This window comes from Lycium ferocissimum, chromosome 7 (genome assembly GCF_029784015.1).
Source record: "Lycium ferocissimum isolate CSIRO_LF1 chromosome 7, AGI_CSIRO_Lferr_CH_V1, whole genome shotgun sequence".
Classification (NCBI taxonomy): domain Eukaryota; kingdom Viridiplantae; phylum Streptophyta; class Magnoliopsida; order Solanales; family Solanaceae; genus Lycium; species Lycium ferocissimum.
Genome location: NC_081348.1, coordinates 53,089,833 through 53,114,858, shown reverse-complemented (window position 1 = coordinate 53,114,858; position 25,026 = coordinate 53,089,833). Strand labels below are relative to the sequence as shown.

At 33.6% G+C, this 25,026-nt stretch overlaps 2 protein-coding genes across 2 annotated transcripts; both read left to right on the top strand.

Annotated features, from left to right (window-relative positions):
* Positions 1 to 13,757: 13,757 nt before the first annotated feature.
* LOC132065653 (protein NRT1/ PTR FAMILY 2.7-like) lies at positions 13,758 to 17,511 on the top strand. The gene is made up of 4 exons (XM_059459138.1): positions 13,758 to 13,953; positions 15,127 to 15,344; positions 15,917 to 16,461; positions 16,547 to 17,511. Exons 1-4 carry the CDS (start codon positions 13,860 to 13,862, stop codon positions 17,379 to 17,381), a joined length of 1,692 nt encoding a protein of 563 aa, XP_059315121.1. The 5' UTR covers positions 13,758 to 13,859; the 3' UTR covers positions 17,382 to 17,511.
* Positions 17,512 to 20,504: 2,993 nt separating this feature from the next.
* Positions 20,505 to 23,466, top strand: LOC132065654 (protein NRT1/ PTR FAMILY 2.7-like). Its single transcript, XM_059459139.1, has 4 exons — positions 20,505 to 20,644; positions 21,353 to 21,570; positions 21,898 to 22,442; positions 22,528 to 23,466. The coding sequence occupies exons 1-4, from the start codon at positions 20,551 to 20,553 to the stop codon at positions 23,360 to 23,362; spliced, it is 1,692 nt and encodes a 563-aa protein (XP_059315122.1). The 5' UTR covers positions 20,505 to 20,550; the 3' UTR covers positions 23,363 to 23,466.
* Positions 23,467 to 25,026: the final 1,560 nt, after the last annotated feature.

Genomic DNA, 25,026 nt, shown 5'->3' with positions numbered 1-25,026 from the left:
ATCGCAAATGACATAAAATATCACAACAGTTGCACCATTTAGTGTTTTCTTTATCCAATTCCTCCTTTGCTATAGCCATGCACTTTTCACCTAAACAATAGTAGGAGGTTCGAAGGTTAGCATCATACCTATTGCATTTAGTCTCTTGCTAGCAGCTATACTGGTCCATGTAGGTGTAGAAGCTCCAACTCCCTTTCCAGTCATATCCTCTACCGGGTACTGGTATATTGGAGCTTGATAACTGTTGAACAAGGATTTTTTCCTCCGATATTTCCTTCCCAACTCTTCTGCCGGGCACTGTTGTATTGGGTGTTGTTTTTGTAGATTTTCCAGTAATCAGACTCCCTCCCCCTCCCCCTCCCCCTCCCCGCCCCAACTCTAGTGCCAAGTACCATTTTATGATAAGGCGGTTCAAAATATGAAAAAGTAAACACATGAAGAAGTCTAAAGGGGTTCAACATGTACTATCTATACATAAAAAATATATTTTAATCATGTATAAATAGTGTAATTTTCCGCCGAAGGGGGTTCGGATAATCCCCTTAGCCTTAATGTGGCTCCGCCCGTGCCAAGTACTGTTGTATTGGGTCTTGTAGCTTTAGGTATTGTCATATTCATTCCTTTCCCAATTCCAGTGCCAGGCACCCTTCTCCTTCAGATGCAGAACAATTTCCCAACCTCAGTGCCTTGCATTGTTTTATTGGACACATTAGAATTCCATTGTTGGAGCTTAAAGCGTTGGCCGACGATTTTCCCGTTATTCGTGCCAGCGTGTTATTTTCTTGTGATTTTCCAATAGATAACCCCCCTCTCCTGTGGTCCCCTACTGCCTTTGAATTAGTCGAAATCAAATTAATTTACAAAATGGAACATCTTTGTCATGATATTTCTATGGGTGAAAAGAAGAAAGAAAAAGATACCACGTTAATATCATTTAAAGTTATATTCGAAGTTTCAGAATGTATCTCACCCCAATACACATTGTTGTCCTTCAAAATCTGGAACTGCCTAGAGATAGAAGCTCATCGTAATTCAAAATCTCATTGTAAACTCTAAACAATTATACTTCTTCATGTTTCGAGTTAAAAGATGCCTCGTCACGTAGATATAGAGATGGAAGCTCGTGATTTTCAAACCCATCGGTAATCAAGAAGCAATTCAAATTCGATTCTATATCTGTAAATATAACTCCTCATTCATATCTATCAGATAGAAGGTTAATATAATTGTCAGGACTAAATGATTTAAAATTTGTATAGGAAGAATAAAATTCATAGCTTATAAGCCGGAAAAAAAAGAATGATATATTTGTATATTTCATGAGTCCAATTTATTTTCACCTGCCACTTGCCAAGATTCAATTTATTAATTTTTCGAGCTCCTTGTAGTAACTTAATTTTAAAATTATTAACATATAAGATATTAAAAAATTGCACAAGTACCGTAATATTATGTCAATCCTGCCTTTTCCTCTTTGCGATTGCGGTGTTTGGTCTCTCCCCATATACAAGCAAAAAATTTGTAATTTTAACATAGTTTCAAGTGTGACAAATCCGTTCCGAGCCGTGGGATTTTCACCCCGACCATCTCGACCAGTCCCAAATAGGTATACAAATTTACCCAAAGCTTCAAAACATAAATCTAATTATAATCACATTTTAGTAAAATTAAGGATCGGATTGTTACAAAGCGTTAATGGATTATAGCCTCTAGCATGTGTAGATGGATCTAATTCTGCAAGAACCCATGGATAGGGGTGGGCACAGTTTGGGCCAACCCGAAATCCGAACTTTTTAAATATTTGGTTTGGATATTTGGATTATAGATTGGTCTTCGGATTTTATTTTTAAAATTTATGGATTTCGGATTGGATATAGATTTAGTACTATGAATTTTTGGATATCCGAAAATCTGAAATTTTTATACCTTTATCTAGACCTACCTATATCATATCTCATCATCTAATAAGTCTAGTTTAAAGGTCCAATAGATTAGTAACTAAGGCCCTACTCATTAAAATATTAAATCCAATATATAATTCTCTACTAAATCAAATATAATATAGGGTTTTTTTTACTTCTCAAGTCTCAAAAGTCTCACGTTAGTGTCACCCACGACAGAGTTCTTTGTTATTTTTCCAGATGACTACTTAGATTTTATTTTGTTCATTTCCACTTTTTCAGAATGCTTTTATTTGGTATGGATTTACTATGTTGGACATGACTTGGATTTTTTAATCCTAATTTGAACTGGAAGGCTTTTTTTACTGAGCAATTAAGATTTAGATTTACCTCTGTGGAACTAACACATGAATTTCGTTCCTAATAAGTTTGCCTTAAGTCTCAAGAGTCAAATCCGAAAATCCAAAATACCCAAACCGAATAATCTGAAACCGAACTTAAAATATCCAATCCAATCCGAACTTATTTGGATGGAATTTGGATTGTAATTTCTTCAATCCGAAGATCGAATATCCAAACCGAAAATTTCATATCCAATCCGATGGCCCGAACGCCCACCCCTACCATGGACAACTCAATAGGCAGTCTTATATGTGGCCTTAACATTGACCGAACTAAGTAGTTTTAGTTCAAATCTTATATTTATGTTAAGAAAAATTCACTAAATATATACAAAAATTAAATTTAGTATACAGTTATTAAACACTTGATAATGATATTCTAGAAATTAAAACCCATAAAATTTAATATAATTCCAGGCTCTGCCTCTGAGCATCGGGGAATTTAAAAATATTACCATGAACCAAGTGACAAATTTTTTTTTTTTAAAAAATAGTTAGTCCGATCCCTACAAGATTCTCCAAGCTTCCTAGTACTTCTTCAGTTTACAATATGTATCAAAAATGTTAAATGCCCCTCCATATGTAGGTTCTTGAATTGATAAGTGAGGGAGATACCAAATCAGATGGCTTAATTAGAAACACATGGAGATTATGTACGGTACTACAACAAGTAGAGCATTTGAAAAAGTTTGATTAAGCTTTTCCCACTATGGATTAGTGTCTTGCCTTTAACCACACAGATAGTAGTTCAATCAAGCTTACTAGTCCTCCAAGCCCTGAAAATGGACCGTCGAACAGGGGCGGAGCTGCCCTTGCCCGAGGGGTGTCAAGCGACACCCTTTCGCCGGAAAATTACATTGTATAAATAGATGAAATTTTGGTTTTATACGAATGTATACTAGTGTTGACACCCCTTGACACAAGTTGAATGCTCAAGCACAACGGTTAAGGGGTTCCAAAATGTCCCTAACGCCGCGGGTTCGAACCTGAGTCCCGACATATTTATGATCTTTTATCACCCTTTAATATGAATCCTGGCTCCGCCACTGACTTTTAGTACATGGTCTAAGGCCTCGCTTGGACATGATTTGAAATCATGATATGAAATCAAGTTGATTTGAAGTTAAAGTTTTATTTGGGCATGCAATTTGGATTTATTAAGAAACCTAAAACTCTACAAGTTGTGAAAACTATCAAAACTTCCCCAACTCTTATGCAATCTTACCAAATGAGCAAACATTGTTCATGACAAAGTTAATACGCTATCAAAAGACCTTTCTAAAAAATACAATGTCTATTTATCGAATTTTAGTTCAATCAAAAGGAAAATTGAACATGTCTTGTAATATAACTACTCATTAATATATTCTTCCGACATGGTAAGGACAATCTCTTCACGTCGAGCATGTATTACTACTCATTAATATATTCTTCCGACATGGTAAGGACAATCTCTTCACGTCGAGCATGCATTTTCGATCAGATGACCGAGAAGACAAACCAATGTTGTTACTTCGAGTCAAGTTTTACATTTAAAAAATATTTCGTCTGCCAACTTATGGATCTTTTTTTACAAAATATAAACTTATGGGTCAAGTTTTACATTTTTTTGTTTTTTGTTTTTTGAAATCATGATTTGGAATCTCAAATCCTACTTTTTGGATAATTTGGGATTTGAAATTATGATATGAAGTTGAAGTTGAAATTTTGTGCTAATTTGATAAATAAATGCTGATTTGAAATCAAAATATGAAATCATGACTCCAAATCGCATGGCCAAACGCCTACTAAGTGAAAAAATTGGACAAATTTAACGAGCCGCGTATGTATTGAGCATAGGGGCGGATCTACGTGGGTGGCAGGGTGTTCACCCCAAGGGAGAATCTACCCATTAAAAACAGATTACGTGAACACATGGTCACCCGACTAAACTCGGTGTATTATGTATATAATCCTTAAAATATATCTAATATTAACTGAAGGAACACATGGTTAAACTAGACTAAGTGGAGCACTGATTAAGTGTTGGTTTAATCCCTTAAGGTTGTGGGATTGAACCCTACTAAATGCACTTTTACGTCTTTTTTTTCAAAAAAAAATTTAAGGTGAACTCATCCTCTTGAAATCCTGCCGCCTCTGGTTCACCCGAACACCCTCGGCAAAAAATTATAGTGTATATAGGATAGATTTTTTGTATTTATGTACATATATTAACTTTTGAACACCCTAAACAAATGCAAAAAGTTAGCTCTAGTGGTCCAGGGTGTTCAAAATTATCTCTAGTATCCTAGGTACAATCCCCGCCAACAACATTATTTTTAATATTTAGCTTTTGTTATTTTTTTTAAACCCCTAAATAAAAATCTTGGATCTGTCCCTGTCGTCGAATGGGACCTCATGTCAAAATCCCAGCAAGACTACGATCATATCTTCATACTGATGTTCACTAAAGTGAACCAACTAGTATGTTGATAAAAGGTACGCATAATAAAAAATTATCGTTTATCCATGAAACTAATGAAATGTCTATTATTGAAAATAAATGTAAACATTGCCTTTCACTATTGTTGGAAAGGATTTACCCAAAGGTGAATCAATTATTCTATGAATAGTGAACATAACAAGGTAAATTAATATTCTTTTGTCAAATATATATTGTGAATACAAAGATGTCGTATATGTTTATTAAAAATATTTAATTGCTTATTAAAGATTAATAATGACATTTAAATTATGATAGTGTGTCGTAGTATCTGCCCAAAGGACAATTACAATATATTTTTATTATTTTATTTTGTTAAATCCACATTGTTTACGATATATTCGCTTGCTTCATCTGTTACTGTGCTCAACGGATTGAACTTTTCCAAGTGGCATGAACTAGTCCAATTCCACTTAGCTGTGATGGATCTTGACTTGATTCTGTTGAAAAATAAACTTGCTGCCATGATTGATACGAGCAACGAGGGTGAAAAGTCTTTCCTTAAAGTATGAGAACGCTCTAACAGGTTGAGCCTTATGTTTATGCAAATGACTATTGCCAACAAAACTAAGAATACTATTCCACAACTAGAAAGTGCACAGGTAGATAAGTTTTTCGCTAGTATATTAATGGATGAACTCATGATCATGGAGTTTGTTGGATCGTGTAATATGCAAAATCATAACATCGAGACGACTAACATTGCAGCAAGACTTGAGACCATGGGAATGAAAGTGGATGACACTTTCTTGCTTCAGTTTATTCTTAACTTGTTGCCTCCTGAGTATGGATCTTTCCGAATTATCTATAAAATTATTAAGGATACGTAGAACGTTCATGAATTTTCTAGTGAGCTTACTCAAAAGGAGTCAAAAATTATGAAACAAGTCATTCCATTAACCTCATGAGTTAAGGAGCTGATAAAGGACTTAAGGTAAAGGCCAACAAGTTCAAGAAGAAGAAAGCACCTACTAAAGTTTTACAGGATGCTAAGAACGAACACAAGGCAATGTGTGTTGTTCCTGTAAAAAGGCAAACTTGTGTCATTCCTGATAGTGCCCTTCTTTTCTACAAAACGACACACATTTACCTTACGTTCCTTCTTAGCATCCTATGAAACTTTAGCATATGCTTTCTTCTTCTTGAACTTGTTGGTCTTCACTTTAACTCCTTCACCAACACCTTGACCTATGAGGTTAATGGAATGATTTCGTTGTTTCTTATGTCTTAACTCCTCCTAAGTAAGTATACTGGACAATTCACTAACATTCCACTTATCCTTTATAGTTTTATGATTAATTTGGAAAGGTCAATATTTCAGAGGCAACGAGTTCAGAATAAAATGAACCAAAAAGGTGTCATCCACTATCATCCTCACAGTCTAAAGTCTTGCTACAATGTTAGTCATCTCAATGTATAATTTCTACGTGACCTATCAGACTTCATGATTGTGAGTTCATCCATTAATGTACCAACGAGAGACTTACCTGCAGAACGAAAACGTTCTTCCACAAACTTCAGGTACTCCCTGGTACTTTCAATTTGTCGAGTATAAAGTTGTTGGCAATAGTTATTTGCATAAACACAAAGAGCGTTCCAATGCTTTATGGAAAGACTTCCCACCCTCGTTACTCGTATTAGTAATGGCAGTAGGTGTAACTTTCGGCAGAACCAAGTCCAAATCAATTACACCTAAGTGGAACTGGACTTATTCATGCCACTCAGAAAGTTCAATCCAATGAACATAGTAACAAATGAAGCAAGCGAATGAAGAGGAATAACTGCAAGATAGATAAATATGCTCACAAATTAGAAAACAATATGGAGTCACCAAAACAATAAAAGTATATTATAATTCTCCTTTAGGTAGATACTACATCACACTATCATAATTTAAATGTCATTTAATCTTTAATAGGCAAATATTTCTAATTAAATATATACGACATCTTTAGATATACAATATAGCCCAAAACAAAATTACTTTATGGCCGAAGAAATAGATATTAACAGCTTTTACAGCTAAAATAGAACAATGATGAGCCAAAATCTTATATCAAATAAATGACGTCTTTACATAAATTAATTATGACATACCTGATGGGCCTCAAATTGCACTATATAATTACTACATAGCTTCGAGATAAAAATAAAAAAAGGGTTAACTACACTTTTGAACCGCTCAAAAGTATAATAGCCAGCAAATATATAGTTGTTTGTATATTAAGTATAAATATACATATTGTATACAAAAATATACATATAATTTACATAATCGATGTATAAATTTCATAAATTTTGGCCATTAATTTATACATCCTACCCTCCTCGACTCTACTCATGGGATCCATACCAAAATGAAAAAAAAAAAAAAAACAATAAAAAATGCTAAACTTAACGGGCAAAAGTGTGTGGGCTTAAGCCAAGTTAGATGCTGCAATAGGGCATCTTTAAACAACTTTCACGATTTATCATATAGTTGAACACTTCGGCTATTATTACTTCCAACACTTTCCGAAGCCGATATTGGAGAATGAAACCAGAGATCATGGTAAAATAAAAATAAAAAATGATTTTCCTTTGAATTCATGCTTATGGATAAGGGGAGAAAACAAAGGCAACTATAGTTCAAAACGTAAGATAACTGTAATTCGTTTGATTTTCACCATTAATTTATTATCCATACCACATTCAATTTCCACAAACAAAAAAAATCGTATCTTTAAGCCGTGATTTCGTCAACGGATTCATAACTATGTCTTTTCTTAAGGAAGATTATCAGTTTAAGTAATTCGGGCTATGATGCCACATGTAAACTTAATTTAACGCACACTAGGAGCTTGAACATGACAATCTGATTACAAGAAAATGTTATAGAGAACATACCTGAAGCGCAAGACATTATGAGTGGAAGCGTAAACTGAAAATTAGTTTTTACCTTCTAGCCCTAACTTCACATTACCACAGCCATTAGTGATAAAATACCTGAAGAGAATATGTGGTAGAATGTGGACAAAGCACCACTTATAGAATTTAAGACTTAATCTAATACGTCTATCAAATAATTGATCTAACGGATGAGATTTATTCTTATAAAATAATGGGCTTTAATTAATTGGGCCACACATAAAAATAAAAATAAAAATAAAGTCTAACAACCTTATGTCAAAATCCCAGCAACTAGTACTATGATCATATCTACCTATTGATGTTTACTTTTGTTACCATTACCTTCATTGATTGACAGAGTACTCTGCCCTTTTCTCGCTAAATTCATCTATTTTATTACTCTCTCCGTCTTATGTATTATAGATTGACTAGACACGGAGTTTAACAAAATATTGAATATTTTTTAAACTTGTAGTCCAAAATAAGTTATAGATATTTGTGTGACTCTAAAACATTTCATTAATGGTAAAAGGGGAGGTTTAAGTTAAATTTTTATAGAAATATATCATTCTTTTTGGGACAAACTAAAAAGGAAAATGTATCACATAAATTGAGACAGAGCGAGTACCAATAATTTCATGTTTCCTTGAGAACAGGGACGGATCAAGAACACCCTGGGCAAAAAATTACAGTATATATTTAGGGTAAAATGCAAGTGGTCCAATTATTTTTCCGAACACCCTGAGTGAAAATCCTGAATCCGCCACTGCTTGAGAAGTACCTGGACTGCAATTGTTGCTATGTATGTGTCACGCCACAAAAAAGGGATGAAATATGTCACGACACTTAATATCTGCCAACTTACACTGAGTGAACCGGTTTAATGCAAGAGTTGCCTACTACGTGCCCATGTACCGTGATTCATTTAATATTATGGCATTGACTACTATCTTGGAAATGCAGTAATTGATGTGGTTCAAAGAGTAACAGGATGGTTGCCATACAATAATATTAATGATGGAAGAGTTGAGAATGTCTTTTGGCTATGTTTTGTTCTGTGATCAGTTACTTTCTGCATCTATTACCTAGTAACTAGTATGTGCTGAATGATGTGCCAAGCAAATGATATTGTAAAGTTCTTGAAGCACACATAATTTTGTAGGGATTATTTAACTTTTAAGAGTACCTTCTTTCTGAATATACTTTCGGACGTTGGTTGGTATCAGTGATGGAGACCCCTTTCAGCAAGGGTGTTATTTGACAATACGTTTGTCGGGAAAAATCACTAGTATATATTCAATTAATACTTTCATCTGTCTCAATTTGTGTGACATCATTTGAATTTCGAGATTCAAACACTTTAATTTTTTACCATAAATTCAGACATGAAACTTCTAATTATTTTGAAATAAAATTTACATATTTGAAAACTATGTAAAACATACTATAAATCACAACAATTGACAATTCAAAATATTTAAAAGGAGTATGAAAAAATTATGGTAAACAAAAGTCGTTCGACTCTCGTAATGCGAAAGGTGTCACATAAATTGGGACGAGGGTGTATTTTACAAAATAATATGTATGTAATAATAGACAGACAAGCTTACAAAGTTTAGCCTCAAAAGTCAAATTCACGTATAAATCGAATGGTGATAATAGGTCAAACATTGTTTGTGCAAAATCCTGACCGTTGGTTGGCAGGTCCAATAGTCATCTTGGGCTATAATTACAGGAATCATCACTAAATAAGTGAACGAAAGTTGATATTTTCTCATTATTGCTTAGATAGATATTATTTGGAATATATGGTTAATGTCTAGGATTTTCCTATGCATTAGTTCGGTCATTAAGATTAAGTAGGTGCCAGCATTTTCTAAACTTGGATTAGGTGGAAAATATCCCACTTGATATTTTCTAATCATTGCTTTGGAAGATAGTAGTAAAATATGTTAGGGTTGTATGACTTCCCCTTTATGTTTGTATATTTAATGGCCCTCCAAAAATTATTGAGAACGTGCTATTATATTATGCAACTTGATTGATATTCGATAGCATTTCGTATTGGGTCTTTGACATATATATACATCTTAAGGAGAAATATTTACGAAACGTGACGATAGTTTTATATTTACAAAACATAACATTACAAATCCTATACAAAACATGCTTTATATTTTTTTTTAAAAAAAATTAAATTATTTTTTATTTTTTAAAAATCATTTTTTTAAAAAATATTTTTTTATTTTTTTTTTAAATATTATTTTTATTTTTAAAAAAATTAATATTTTTTTTTTTTGCTCAAAAACTTATGTATGAAAGTTGTATGAAATGTGTATATCTCGCCTCAAGACTTAAAAAGTTTGCTCAAAATTTAGTGTGTGAAAAATGTATGAAATGTGTATATCTCGTTCAAGGCTTAAAAAATCCGCTCAAAATTGTGTGTATGAAAACAATATGAAATTTGTATCTTGCTCATGTCTTAAAATTTCGCTCACATTTTCATGTATAAAGTTCATGTTAGATTTATCGTAAAATTAATACAACTACAACAACATTGTATGAATTTTCATACAATATTCAAGGCTTAAAGTTTTCGCTCAAAATTTTGTATATGAAAATTATATTAAAAATTTTGCTCACACATACACATTTCATACAACTTTCATACATAGAAATATGAGGTAATTTTTTAAGCCATTGAGCAAAAAATAAATTAATTAATATTTAAAAAATATATATAAAAATTATTTTTTTTAAAAATAAAAATATTTTTTTTATAAAAAATATATATATTTTTCCGAAAAAAAAATAAAAAAACGAAAAATATATGAAAATCCGTCATGTTTTGTAATATATCGTTATGTTTTGTAAATAAGGAAAACTATCGTTACGTTTCGTAAATATTTCTCCTTAACATGTATATATACGTAGTTTTCCCTTTCGTATTCACCCTCTTATTTATTCTTATTTTAGGTGAGTTTACCTTTTGCTTATATGGAATGCATTTATATAAATACTAGTATTGGGAAGCCCGTGATGAGCCCGGGCCCAAGATCAAGGCAAAAAATTTCACAATAGTTTAAATTAGAAAAGAGATAATTTGATATATGGTAAAAAAATATAGTTGGATGTATTTAAAATATTAAAAAAAAAAAAAAAACTGCCTATAAGAGTAGTCGGCCATTTAGTTTTGTTTTTCTTCATAATGGTTTAGAAAAAAATATACTCTTTCCGTTCCTATTTAAGTGTCTTAGTTTGAATTTGAATGTTGTTTATAAAAATAAAATAAAACTTTTGAATTTTGTGCTCTTAAACTTGACATACAGAATTTTGAAATTGAAAAACTTATTAAATATAGAAAGATGCATTCTTTTTGGAACAGACCACAAAAAAAAAAAAAAACACTTAAATTAGGACGAAGGGTATATTGTTTCAGCTAAGATTTCGATATATAGAATGATCCTTTTATTTCTTCATCACAGATTCTTTCTTTATTTTCTTTTAAAGATCTCATATCACCGTGAAAGTCGATGTTTAGCTAAACTAAAAATGGTTCAAGAGTTAGAAAAGATAAATAACAAAATTAAACTTCAAAAGTTACAAAATTGGTAAAAAGTTAAACGTTATTAAAAATAAATGTAAAGATGGGATTAAGGAGCTGCCCACTTAGTAGTCACAATTACATCCCTTTCCCTTTTATTCTCCTCCACCCCTAACTTAATTAAGCAAACTGCATAAATGTAAAGTTCTTTTTTTTTTTTTTCCAGATATCTTAATATAATAATTCTTGAAAAGTTTTGATACCGTAATATACTTCAGTGCAAAATCTTTAAAAAGAAGTTGCTAGAAGGACTTGTGGTTACATATCCGCGATTAGTAACAACCATGTTTTATGAACTATCTGGTTCAAAAAAAATAAAAATATATTGAACTATACATTCTACATTTATTCTTTTGTTGAGGAATTAGTGAACTTAGTTAAAAATAAGACAAAATTTAAAATTTAAGAAATTGACACTTTATACTGTTGTTAGTATATCCTAATTCTAATTAAATCATATATATCTAAAATATGAAAAGTAGCTACTTTTCTGAATTTAAACTTATTTTTTTCTTTCAAAAAATGCATGTGAGAAAATAACATTTCCCACCTTTTTTTTCTTGAAGTCTAAGTGGAATATTAATTTGTAACCTTTACGTCAATAATAATATTACAACTCTGCTATCAGCAAGAAAGTTAGGATCAACTAAATTTAGTAAATCATGTCTCAATACAATAACGTACCTAAAAAATTTATTTGTTCTTGCTTTTATTTTTCTAAAGGATTAATTTTGATTATTTTTTTTTCCTACTGTACAAAATTATGTTAAATATCATACCTAAATTTATATTTTCAAAATAAAAGATAAGATCAAGGGAAATTTAAATATAATCTTAGAATTTATAAAGTGAAAATATCATTTAAAGACTTCTCTCTCAATACCAATTGAGGTCTTCAAAGTTATTAGTTTTATATAGTTTTTGTCCTTGTGGATAGTTATTTCTTTTAGATGACATTACCACCATTCACACCTTTTTAAGCATTTTAAAGAGTCTTAATTTTTTTTATATTTATCAAATTAAAAGTGGCAACCTAAGTAATAAAGGAATAAAATAGAGCTGAATATATGACACAAAAAAAGTCATGGTACATACTTCACTTGCAAAAAGTTGAACTAAGGGGCCATGTAATTATCAAAAAGGTTTGGAAGTGTCTTGATTTATTTGGAACATACTTTGGTATATCATGCAATAAATAGCAAGTACAAAGGCAAATTTGGAAGAGCTCTTCCTTTGATTAGCAAGATGCTCAACTAAATAGTTGAGATGCAACTAAGGATTACAAAAATTATTGGATTGATCCTTATTATATATAGCAATATTTGGTGCTTAAATCACTCTGATCATATTCATACTATATGTTATCATAGAAAGAACGGCAATATTTATGCCCTGCGTGTGATTTACGATTGAAAAAATGGACAAAGTTATTGACTTTCTTCTTCGCTAAAGACAAACACTTGGACTTACTTCATAAAGTAAATTACTGTATTTTGTACTTTTAGTGGTCGTTTGGTACACGGTATAAGGTGAGATATCCCAGTACTAACTTTGGAATTAATTTTATATCATATTTGGTAGAAGGTATAAATTTATCCACCTTTACCAAACAAAGTATAAAATGAAACACAAACTTAAAGAGGGCATATCTCACCTTATCTCATTAACCTTGAGATTATTTTATCCACCTCCTAGATTGTATAAAATTAGTCCCAGAATTATAATACTGAGATTATAATTCCGGGATAATTATTCTGTGTAACAAACAACCCCTTAGTACTATAATTTACCAGTATGCAAGTTACTGGATAAAAGTTTCACTTTTTTTTTTCTTTTCAAAAAGGTGGGAGTTGTCCAAAACTGTATGTCTTGCCCTTATTTTTTTATAAGACGGTATTTGATAGGACATGAAGTTTAACATATTAGTTTGACTTACATATTGTATAAGTCATGATGAATGAAATATTTAGAGTAATATTTTATGAAAAGGTAGTTTGACAGATGAAACATCACTTCAGAAGTTCAAAGCTGGATAGTTTAATACATATATGAGTTTCTCAGAGGTGCGAAAGTTATACAAAATGAAATGATGATGTCAAACACTTTTGAACGTCTCAAAATAGAGAGAGTTACATATAAATTGAAACAAATGAACAAGTAAATACTAACAAAGAAGGAGAGTAGAGAAATAACCTCACTGGCCACTTTTCAGACCTTTATTGAAAAAATAGCCACTCTCTCAATTTACATGTGAAATTTTATGACAATGTCCTAGAATTTTACTCGTGGAATTTTAAACTTCACGATGGTGGCCATTTTTCAATTACAGAAGCTGGAAAATGGCTATTTGTGAATTCTGCTCAGTTGGATAGATCCAACAACTAATCATTGAAGCATATGGAATATAATAATATATGAACTCTTGTCAAGTTGTCAGACCTCAGTTTATAAAAAATAAACATATCCTATAATTCGTATATGGCGTGCAAGTCTTGGATATACTTTACCTGCTATTAAAACTTCAAACTCCATAACAAAGTAGAAACAAATATCTTTTCTGTCAAGTTGACCTATAGCTAGCAATGGAAAGTTCAGTAAGAGATGTTGATGAAGAAGATATGCAGTCCTCCTCTGGTCGAAAAAAAGGTGGCTGGATAACCTTCCCCTTCATTATAGGTATGTTTCTTCATCCTTTGGTTAAGAGTCGAATTCAAGATTTAGAGTTTGTGGATTCAAAATAAAATAAAATGGCGTAAACTATTAGATACATATATATCTTTTAGTACTCCCTCCATCCAGGGACGAATTTAGGTAGAAAATTTGGGGCACGTGAACCAATAATCTCTCCGTAAAACTCGGTATTTTATGAATATTTTAAAAAATTGGTATAACATTACATGCTGGAACCCATATTACAAGAAGGCTAAATGGTGCACTCGGTTGAAGATTGAGTTATTTACCTAGAAGACTAGGGATCAATTCTCACTTAACACATTTTTTCCTTCTTTTTTTTTTTTAAGTGGTGAACCCATCTTCTAAAAATTCTAGATTCACCTCTGCCTCCGTCCCAATTTATATGACATTTTCCTTTTTAGTCTGTTAAAAAATGAATGTCACTTTTCTATAATTAAAAACAACTTAACTTTAAAAATTTCACTTTTACCGTAAATTAAATGATTTATAGTCATACAAATGTCCAAGGTTTGTTTTAGACAACAAATTTTAAAAGTCTCTGTTTCTTTATTGTGCCTAGTCAAACGGTGCCACATAAATTAAGACAGAAAAAGTAAAATTTTTAGGTAGATATGTATACATGATTCGAGCAGAAAGCAACAAGTTCAACCGAACTTGTCGTGGCTGCTCTAAATCCATTTCTTCTTTAGTTTTTGGTTTACCCTGCTGCCCATCCCCATGTTAAGACTTGAGTCCATGCGACAAATGGGGGCAGAGCCGACCTTAGAGCTACGGATTCGGTAGAATTCAGTAGCTTTGGATCAAATCTTATAGTTGTATTAAAAGTTTGATCTAATATATCCAAATAATTTGTCTAGAACGTAGTACGCAAAAAAGATTATGGTTCAGAACCTATAAAGGATTGCGGTTCGAAAACCATAAACTAAAAATCATGGCTCTACGTGTGGTGAAAAATGTTACGATATGATTTTATTTTTTCGAATTTATACCACTAGACAATGTGTCTAGGGGCCTTTTATTAATAATAAACTAATCATCAAAAGCGAGAGTACAAGCAAGAGGGGCTATCTTATCTTACCAATTCTAATGAGGTAACGAACCATGTTAAGATATGTGAGATAAAATAATCTTGAATAGTTTGATTGGTAATGTCAGCAACCATGGCGGGCTTGTCACTTGCGTCTGGAGGGTGGATGAGCAACCTGATTGTTTATTTGATAGATGAATTCAACATGAAGAGCATCAAAGCGGCTAAAGTTTACAATGTGGTCAATGGCTTGACCACCCTTTTCCCAATTGTTGGTGGAATCATAGCTGACTCTTTTCTTGGCTGTTTTTCTGTCATTTGGATTTCTTCTCTTATCTCTGCTCTGGTAAATACAAACAACCCCTCTCATTCGTTTCATCTTCTATTCTTGAGAAAATAACAAAAACGGTCTTTTATCTTTGATAGTAGGTTCAAAATAGTCCCTTAATTAAGTATATCAATTTAACTGTTTTAGTCGTTTAAGTTTGTCAAAAGTGAGCATTTTTTATCTCCAATCAAACATTTAATTAGAACTGTGATTAAAAAACTTTAAGCAGAAACATCAGAAATTTTGTTAAAATTCTAGAAAGCGCAAGAGAAAAAATTGCACCATACACAAAAGTTGCATCAGACTCTTGAAATAATAAAAAAAATAACATAAACTACAAGATTTATACTTCCCAATGTGAGTACTTGTTAGATATTTTCTATTTTCACAGTTCATATTGAATTTAACAATCAGAGTATGGTAAATAAAAAAACTCACTTTTGACAAACTTAAAAGACCAAACTGCTCCAATGATACTTAAGGGACTAGAACCTACTATCAAAGACCATTTTTGACATTCTCTCCCTATTCTTCATCAAAATAGGAAAAAACCCAAGAACCCCATATTGATTTCTTCATTGGATTTGCAGGGTATTTTGCTTCTACTATTAACAGCAACAATTGATGTGTTAAGACCTCCAGCATGCAATGATGGATCCAGTCTCTGCGCAAGCCCATCAAAACACCAGTACACGGTACTATACGTGGCTATGGTGTTAGCATCTCTAGGCGTTGCGGGTACACGTTATACAATTGCACCAATGGGAGCTAATCAGTTTGATAAGCCAAAACACCAAGCGATTTTCTTCAATTGGTACATATTCGCCTTTTACACGTCCTTTGCTGTAAGCACCACAGCCATCGTTTACGTGGAGGACAATGTCAGTTGGGCATGGGGTTTCGGTATCTCTATGGCTTGTAACATACTTGGCTTGGTAATGTTTCTCGCTGGGAAACGTTTCTATCGCCGTGTTAAGGAACAAGGAGGCAGCCCTTTTGTCAACTTAGCACGTGTCATAGTCGCCACCATTCAGAAATGGAGAGTCCCTCTTTCGGAACAAACTCAACACTACTACCATGATCCAAGTGACAAAACCACACTAACAACTTCTCCAATTCCTACCAAATTCTTAAAGTAAATATCATTTTCCCCTTGTTTCTCTGCTTATATATGCTTTCTGTCACAATTGGTTAGCTGATATACAAGTCCGCTTGTGCAGGTTCTTGAATTGTGCAGCTTTTATTACTGAGGGAGACACCAGATCAGACGGATCGAATAGTAACCCTTGGAGGCTATGCACAGTGCAGCAAGTAGAAGATTTGAAAAGCTTGATCAAGCTTTTCCCTCTATGGGCTAGTGGTTTTCTTATATCTACCCAACTAGTCATACAAACAAGCCTGCTAATTCTTCAAGCTCTAAAAATGGATCGCCATATGGGACCTCATTTCGAGATCCCAGCAAGTACTATGTTAGTCTTCATATTGCTATTTACTTGTATAGCCATATCCATCATTGACCGATTACTCTACCCTTTTCTAGCTAAATACACTAGCTTTTCTCTCACCCCTCTTCAGCGCATTGGAATAGGCCATGTCATAACTATAGTTAGCATGGCTGTTTTCGCCCTGGTTGAGTCCAGGCGACTGAGGCTCGCTAAATCTCACAAACTCCAAGGCCAAAACAATGCCATTGTTCCAATGTCGGTCTTTTGGCTAGTGCCACAGCTAGCTCTTAATGGAATCGGAGAAGGATTCCATTTTCCAGGACATATGGCGTTTTATTACCAAGAATTTCCAGCATCCTTGAAGAGCACCTCGACTGCAATGGTTGCCCTTTTTATTGGTATTGCATACTATTTGGGGAACGGGTTGATTGATCTGGTTCAACGACTATCAGGATGGTTGCCAGACAATATCAACGATGGAAGAGTGGATAACGTCTTCTGGCTCTGTTGTGTCCTGGGATCAGCTAACTTCATTTATTACCTCGTGTTTGCATCCTTGTACAAGTATAAAGATGTGGACGACAAACCAAATGATGTGCTTAGTAAATGATACTAATTGTTATAATTCAAGAAACATATATATTCATCATGGTATAAATATTGGACTGTCTTCAGTTACAGGTGTGAATAAGCTCTTTGAAGAAAGAACACGAATAAATGAGTGAATAGTTACTAACAGATGGCGTAAATTGGTGTCAACTTTGTTGCTATGCAGTGTAAATGTGGATCAGCTGAATATGTTAAAGTAAATGAATGAATTTGAGTGAGACCAGGTTTAGTGAATGGAAATCAAGATTCAGGAGGCATGTTGTGGTTGAACTCTGGAAAATCAAGATCCTAGTTGACTTTTTTTTTTTTTTTCCTCTTTCACCAGTGAATCAATAAAATAACAAAGCTTAAGATAACATACCCAAAGTAGCAACAAAAATGCACAAGATATGGTACTGAAAATTTCAAGGCAGGATATGAGTGATTTTTTTGGGTTTTATACCTAAAGTCTGGTATCTGCATTGGGCTGGACTAAATTTGGGTTCAAGCCCGGAAGTCCCAAGGTGTAAAGCATTCTCTAATAAAAGCAACTATACCCAAGGCTAAAATCGAGACCTCTGGTTAAGTACGAAGGAGTACTTATCACTCCACCACAACTTTTGTTGGTGGCAGGATATGATGTGCACTTACTGAAGATTCTATTCTTGATACATTTCGAAAATATTGATTTATCATCTTAACCTATTCTATCCGTTTTTTGGATCTTCAATATAGCCTTACCATTAAATTAACAGTATGGGAAAATTTGTGTTCCGCAAAATAATATGCCCCCAATTTCTCGTCCTATATCATTCTATTAGGATATTAATCTCCTTTCAACAAATCTCAGATCGAATTCTTCAATCTCTACTCCGTTCTTAGTTCTTCGCTGGGAAAAAAAGTAGCTTTTCAGTAATTTCTTCACTGGGAAATCTTTGTTTATTTATTTTTTATTTTTTTGATAACCGTGGTGTCCTAGTTTGCTTGTGTGCACCTCGACTAATTCCACGGGATACCTATGGTCACCAAGGCTCGAACAGATGGAAGAAATCACCTAGTGTTCTGTCTCTGCTGGAAAAATCTTTTGTTTTTAACGCAACCAATTTAGCAATTTATTAATTTGGGGCCTCGTCAACTGAAACCAAGGAGAGGTCAATAGCTTGGTTGGTGAAACTAAATTGAAATTCCGCAAAAACTTTCTGACAAACAACAACAGTTAAAAATTCAAGAAAAAAACTGAAACCAAATTGCAAAATCTGACAATAAAACACATGAGTAGCATTCTTAGCTTCACTGACAATAGTTGCTGAAAGGTATGACATCACTCTCTCAAGCTAATTCCACAAATAATTTGATAGAAAAACAAGGGGAGATGAGTACTCCTAGGTGGGCTGATTTGGTTGATGAAGAAGAGCAGATTTCACATCCTCCTTTGAATAGCAAATTAAGACCACAAGCTCCAGTATTTGTGCCTAAAAGTGTGATTATTGAGCCAGGGGGTTTAGCGTCAGGATTTAGTCCAACTAATGCTTATGCTATTGATTTGGGTGATGATTTTTCTGATGAGGAGGAGGAAGATAATATGTTGGACATATGCTTTGATAAATTGGCTAGAGATGGAGATATTTCACCTAGGCAACAAAGAAGTGGAAGTAACAAAAGCAAAAAGAATACACATGGAAGACAGTATAGTTGGGATGGTAAAGTGACTGGGGAGTTTATTCCAAGGCACCTACCGATGCGACTAGCAAAACAAATCATATGACAAAGCAGTCAATAGCTTCAACTAGATCCAATAAATTCAACAAGAAGTGATGAACTATCAAGTGTTGTTGGACAAATTTGAAGAAGACGAGAGAAAAATACTTCAAGTTACTATAGACGGGCAATCTATCCTTTTTAATTCATACATTTGTAAAAGAAAGATTGAGGTTAATAACTCAACTTTCTTCTTGGTTTTTTATATTTTTACATTATTTAAGTATCCTCATTTGTAATATCATCATAGAATACATTACAAACTCTGTGATGATCATAGAATACTTAGTTCTCTCTAGCTAGCTCTTATTTTCTTCATGCTTCTTAAGTAGAAGAGGCTTGTTACCTCATTAGATCTTTAGGGTAGCGTAGCGCCAAAATGCTTGTACTTATCCCACCGATGACTTTTTATTTTTAATAAAACGCCGCTAGACAATATGTCTAGCGAAAAAAGAAAAAAAAAACTTCATTGTATCAAAGTTAGACCTCTTCAATGGATTCGTTGTTCTTAACACAAAAGTTACCATTCAGAAAAATATTTCTCTCAAAAATATTTTTTGATGTTTAGTTGGAGAGTGAAAAGATTTTTTTTTAAGGAAATCATTGATTAAGATTGGTAATAATATTAGCAAATTGAATAATGTTTTGATGAAATTTCCAAGTCTTGGTTGGAATAATAACATGAAGTTCGATAATTGTGAAGAAAGACAATTTACAGCCAAAAAGTGCGGGAAGTAATGATTTTATCCCCTTCTGGTGAAACAGCTTTTCTTTAAAAAATATATTTTAAAACGACCAAATATACAAAATGACTTATTTTGTGATAAATATTCTTCAAATTCAACAGATATTTTTTCACCGAACACACATAAATGAATTTGGATAATTGTTTATTTTCTTCATGGAAACAAGGAAACAAAGAATGAGGTAGAAAATAGCCAACTTGATATTGTCATCATTGTCCAATCATTAACTAGGAAGAAATTAGTAAACTGTATTTAGGAGATGACTTTCTGTTCATCTTTGTATAGTTTAATGCTAAGTCCTCCAAATATTATTGAGAACAGACATACGTTTATATTCTATAGTATATTTCGCATTCACGTCCTTTATTTATTCTGACTTTAGGTACGCCTAACGTTTTATATATTTGGACTTCGTTTTAATAACTACAACTCGTTCTTAAATAATCTTCTATCATAGTATAGCTTATGAATTCTTTTCAGTTTGATGAAAATGAATCATTGGATGAAAAGGAATATCTTTATACCACGTTCTCCAAATAATATATACTCAAAAAAATGTTGGTGAAAGTATAGCGTTTAAGTCTAGGTAAAAGTTTCCTTCTATTTAAAAAAAACGTAAGAACCCATATAGCAAGCAGAAACAAAAATCTTTTTCTTCTTTCAAGTTGACTTGCAGCTAACATAGCAATGGAAAATTCAGCAAGTCATGTTGATGAAGTAGAAATGCAGTCCTCTTCTGGTCGAAAAAATGGTGGCTGGGTAACATTCCCCTTTACTATAGGTATGTTTCTCCATCGTCGAGTCGAATTCAGGATTTAGAGTCTGTCTTTTGATCAGTAGTATTTTCTAACATATGTATACATGATTCGAATCAACGGGGAATTTACTATGCTATTTATGGTGCACGTGAATTCATGGTCTTTTGTGAAACTATGTATTTTATGTACATATTTCTAGAACTGGCCTAAGCTGGAACCCATGCTACAAAAAAGGTTTAATAGTTCACTAGTTGAAAGCTGTGTTACTTACCTAGAAGAACAAGGATCATTTCTCACTTAATGCACTTTTTTCTCTCCTTTCTTTAGTAGCATGCTCTAGAAATCCTAGATTCGCATCTGATTTGAGTAGAAAGCAGTGAGTTTAGTTGAACTTGTCGAACTTGATCTAATTTCACCTCTAGTTTAGTGAACTTATTGGAGCTGCTCTAAATCCGCCTCTACTCAGGGACGGATTCATAATGTAACACGTGGGTTCACGTGATTTAGTAGCTTTTGCTTAGAGCCTATATTTGTATTAAGAAATCAACCGCAGATCTATAAATATTTGACTGCGAACTCATTGTACATCAATGTAAGGCCATTGTAGGAACTCATAAAACTTCAAATCCTGGATCCACCTCTGCTTCAATCCCCATGTTAAGAGTTGAGCCATGACAAATGTTAAGATATGTGAAATTTAACAATTTTGAATGTTTTGATTCCTAAATCAGCAACCATGGCTGGCTTATCGCTTGCGTCTGGAGGGTGGATGAGCAACCTGATTGTTTTTCTGATAAACGAGTTCAACATGAAGAGCATTGCAGCTGCTAAAGTTTTCAATTTGGTCAATGGCTTGACAACCATTTTCCCCATTGTTGGTGGGATCATTGCGGACTCTTATCTTGGCTGTTTTCCTGTCATTTGGATTTCTTCACTTATCTCTGCTCTGGTATAGAAACCAACTCCCTTGTTAGTTGGATTAATTTCACCGATGGTCACTAAATTTACTTTTTGTGACACTAAAGTCACAAAACTACTTTTTGTACTAGTAAAGTCACTAAACTAATTATTTGTAAACTAGTTTTGTGACTTTCATGTTACAACTAGTTAGTTTAGTAACTCTACTACTATAAAAAATAATTTTGTAACTTGAGTTTTACAGATACTAACTTTAGCTATCATCGTGAAACTAACCCTTTTTAGTTTCATTCTCTTTTCTTGAAAATAGAACAAGGATCCAAGAACCATAATAAGATTCCTTGTTTTGCATTTGCAGGGCATATTTCTTCTATTATTGACAGCAGCAATTAATGCATTAAGACCTCTAGCATGTGGTGATGGATCCAATTTTTGCACAAGCCCCTCAACAAACCAATATGTATTTTTGTATGTGGCTTTGGCACTAGCATCTATAGGGGTTGGAGGTACGCGTTTTACGATTGCACCCATGGGAGCTTATCAATTTGATAAGCCAAAACATCAGGCAATGTTCTTTGATTGGTACATATTCATCTTTTACTTGTGCTGGGCTTTAAGCACTGCGTTCATCGTCTATGTGGAGGACAACGTCAGTTGGGCATGGGGCTATGGTATATCTTTGGCTTGTAACGTACTTGGCTTGGCAATTTTCATTGCTGGCAAACGCTTCTATCGCCATGTTAAGGAACAAGGAGGCAGCCCTTTCGTCAACTTAGCACGTGTCATAGTCGCCGCCATTCAGAAATGGAGAGTCCCTCTTTCAGAACAAACTCAACACTACTACCATGATCCAAGTGACAAAACCACACTAACAACTTCTCCAATTCCTACCAAATTCTTCAAGTAAACATCTTATTTCCCATTGTTTGCTGCTTATATATGCTCTCTGTCACTATTGATTAGCTGATATACAAGTCCACTTGTACAGGTTCTTGAATAGTGCAGCTTTTATTACTGAGGGAGACACCAAACCAGACGGCTCGATTAGTAACCCCTGGAGATTATGCACAGTGCAGCAAGTTGAAGATTTTAAAAGTTTGATCAAGCTTTTCCCTCTATGGGCTAGTGGTTTGCTAATATCCACTCAACTGGTCATGCAATTGAGCTTGTTAACACTTCAAGCTCTCAAAATGGATCGCCATATGGGACCTCATTTCGAGATCCCAGCAGGTTCTATGTTAGTCTTCATATTGTTATTTACTTGTATAGCCATATCCATCATTGACAGACTACTAAACCCTTTTCTAGCTAAGTACACACGATATTCTCTTACCACTCTTCAGCGCATTGGAATAGGCCATGTGCTAACTATAGCGTGCATGGCTTGTTCCGCCCTGGTGGAGTCTAGGCGACTGGGGGTCGTTAGATCACACCACCTCCAAGGCCAAAAGGATGCCATCGCCCCAATGTCCGTTTTCTGGCTACTGCCACAGCTAGCTCTAAATGGAATCGGAGAAGGATTTCATTTTCCAGGACACATCGCGTTTTATTACCAAGAATTTCCAACATCCTTGAAGAACACCTCAACTGCGATGGTGTCGTTGTTTATTGGTATTGCGTTCTATCTGGGGAACGTGTTGATCGATCTTGTTCAAAGGCAATCAGGATGGTTGCCTGACAATATCAATGATGGAAGAATGGACAATGTCTTCTGGGTCTGTTGTACCCTGGGATCTGTAAACTTCATTTATTTCCTTGTGGTTTCCTCCTTATACAAGTACAAAAATATGGACAGCAAACCAAATGATGTGCCCAGTAAATGAAGTACTACTTGTAATATGATTTAAGAAGCATGTATATCCATCATAGCATGTGAAAGGCAAAGGGTGTATTTGGTGTTTTTGGGGAAAAAAATTCTCTCTTAGAAACTTTGAGTCGCACCTTGTTAATTAAATGAATTGAATTTGAGTCGCACCTTGTTAATTAGTGAATAGCAATCAGGACTCAGAAGGCATGTTGCGCTTGAACTTTGTACCGTCAAAAGTTCCAAGGTTATTGTAATCCTTTTTTACATGAATTATTAGGATACTTTGCACCTGCTAAAGGCTCTATTCTCGAAACATTTATGCATGTTTGTTTTCATTCTTCCATTTACTGGGTATTTATGAATGAAATTTGGGGTGTTAAATAGTTTTTGGGAGAAGGCTCAAATATGTCACACTCATATGTATTTTTCGTATCCATCTACACATCCTTAGTTTACTATCTTTTACTTCTCTTGTTTTTTTTTTTTCTTAAACAAATTTTATGTGTTTTTTAAATCTTTTTAAAGAGCCATAAAGTATGTGAAAATTGTGAATGATGTAGAATAAGATTAGATTTATAATCCAATTAAATAAGGGAGTATAATTTTTCCATGTAAACAATAATGTTATTAGTATAAGTAACAAACTTGTCCTTATAAGCTTGTTACATAAAATTAGAAAAGGTGGAGATTTATATAAGAGTTGGTAAAAGGCTCAAATATGCCACTGAACTTAACGAAATGACTCATATATGCCACTCGTAAAATGAAAGGTTTAGATAATGCCATATGGCAAAATCTGGTAGTAGTAGAGTTCTGTTAGTGAGTAATGACATATATGACCCAAAATGGTAATAGCGGTGGCATTTTGAGCCCAACTATTAACGAGTGACATGAATGAGCCTTTTCTGATAGTTCGATGGCATATTTGAGTTTTTCCCTTCATTTATTGGAGGTCTGTATCTGAATTATTCATCATAACTAATATCATTAAAGGGTTATTTGGTTGTTGGTTATTAGGAAGTCAATTATTCATGTATTAAAACCAACATAACTAGCGCCATGTTTGGTTGCATTTAGTTGCTATGTATAAAATTAAGCACTTCAAGTAAGGTGTTTGTTTACGAGTTAATTATCCTGGATATATAACTAGAACATGTTATGAGTCAATTTATGTATTATTTTATGCAGGCCTAGGAATTAATAAAGCGGAGATTAGTCACTACTAAAAAACTAGCAAAAACCGACGACGAAAACCGACGGACCGCGTCGGTTTTTTCAATGAAACCGATGGGAACCGACCCTTTACGGTCCGTCAGTTTACATAGCCTGGCTTTTTGAAAATCGACGGACCACGTCGATTTTTTCCGACGGACTGCGTCGGTTACGTGGTCCGTCGGGTATTATCCAATAATTTTAAAAAATAAAAAAAAATAAAAAAAACCGTGACGGATAGTCGGTTTTTAAATTTACGATTTATTATCTTATATAAAAACAATATATATTTTATGAAAAAAACCGCACGCACTACGTCGGTTTTTTTTTATTAAATTTTTTTATTTTAAATACAAAACCGACACGGTGCATCGGTTTTCATAAAATTTAAAATTATTTTCCGAGCCGACGGACGGAGTCGGTTTTCGGAAAATTTCTGCATGCAATTCTGCATTTTACGCGGCCACA